We start from the raw sequence: 253 nt of genomic DNA, 5'->3' as shown, positions 1-253 counted from the left end.
CCGGCCCTTACCTGCTGTGTCCCACAGCTGCAGCCGCACCAGGGTCTTGCTATCCCAGTTGATGACTTTAAGCGCAAAATCCACCCCGATGGTGGCTCGGTAGTGCTGGGAGAAGAGCTGGTGGACGTAGCGTTTGATAATACTGGTTTTACCCACGCCCAGCTCCCCGATCACCAGCACCTTGAAGAGATGCTCCCGGCACTCCGGGACGCCGGAGCCCGCTCCTTCCCCGCCGGCCATCCTCGGCCCTCCC

The 253-nt window shown here is 62.5% G+C and overlaps 1 protein-coding gene across 1 annotated transcript in view; it reads right to left on the bottom strand.

Annotated features, from left to right (window-relative positions):
- The window catches only part of RAB32 (RAB32, member RAS oncogene family), a 16,364-nt gene extending 16,121 nt beyond the window's left edge, over positions 1-243 (bottom strand). Inside the window, exon 1 of the mRNA XM_009699161.1 lies at positions 12-243. Within this exon, the coding sequence (XP_009697463.1) occupies positions 12-240 (229 nt within the window). The 5' untranslated portion in view covers positions 241-243. The remainder of the gene's footprint in view (positions 1-11) is intronic.
- Positions 244-253: the final 10 nt, after the last annotated feature.

This window comes from Cariama cristata, unplaced genomic scaffold, assembly GCF_000690535.1.
Source record: "Cariama cristata isolate BGI_N322 unplaced genomic scaffold, ASM69053v1 scaffold22404, whole genome shotgun sequence".
NCBI classification, from domain to species: Eukaryota; Metazoa; Chordata; class Aves; order Cariamiformes; family Cariamidae; genus Cariama; species Cariama cristata.
The sequence above is the reverse complement of the archived record's forward strand: the minus strand, read 5'-3'. Positions and strand labels throughout refer to the sequence as shown.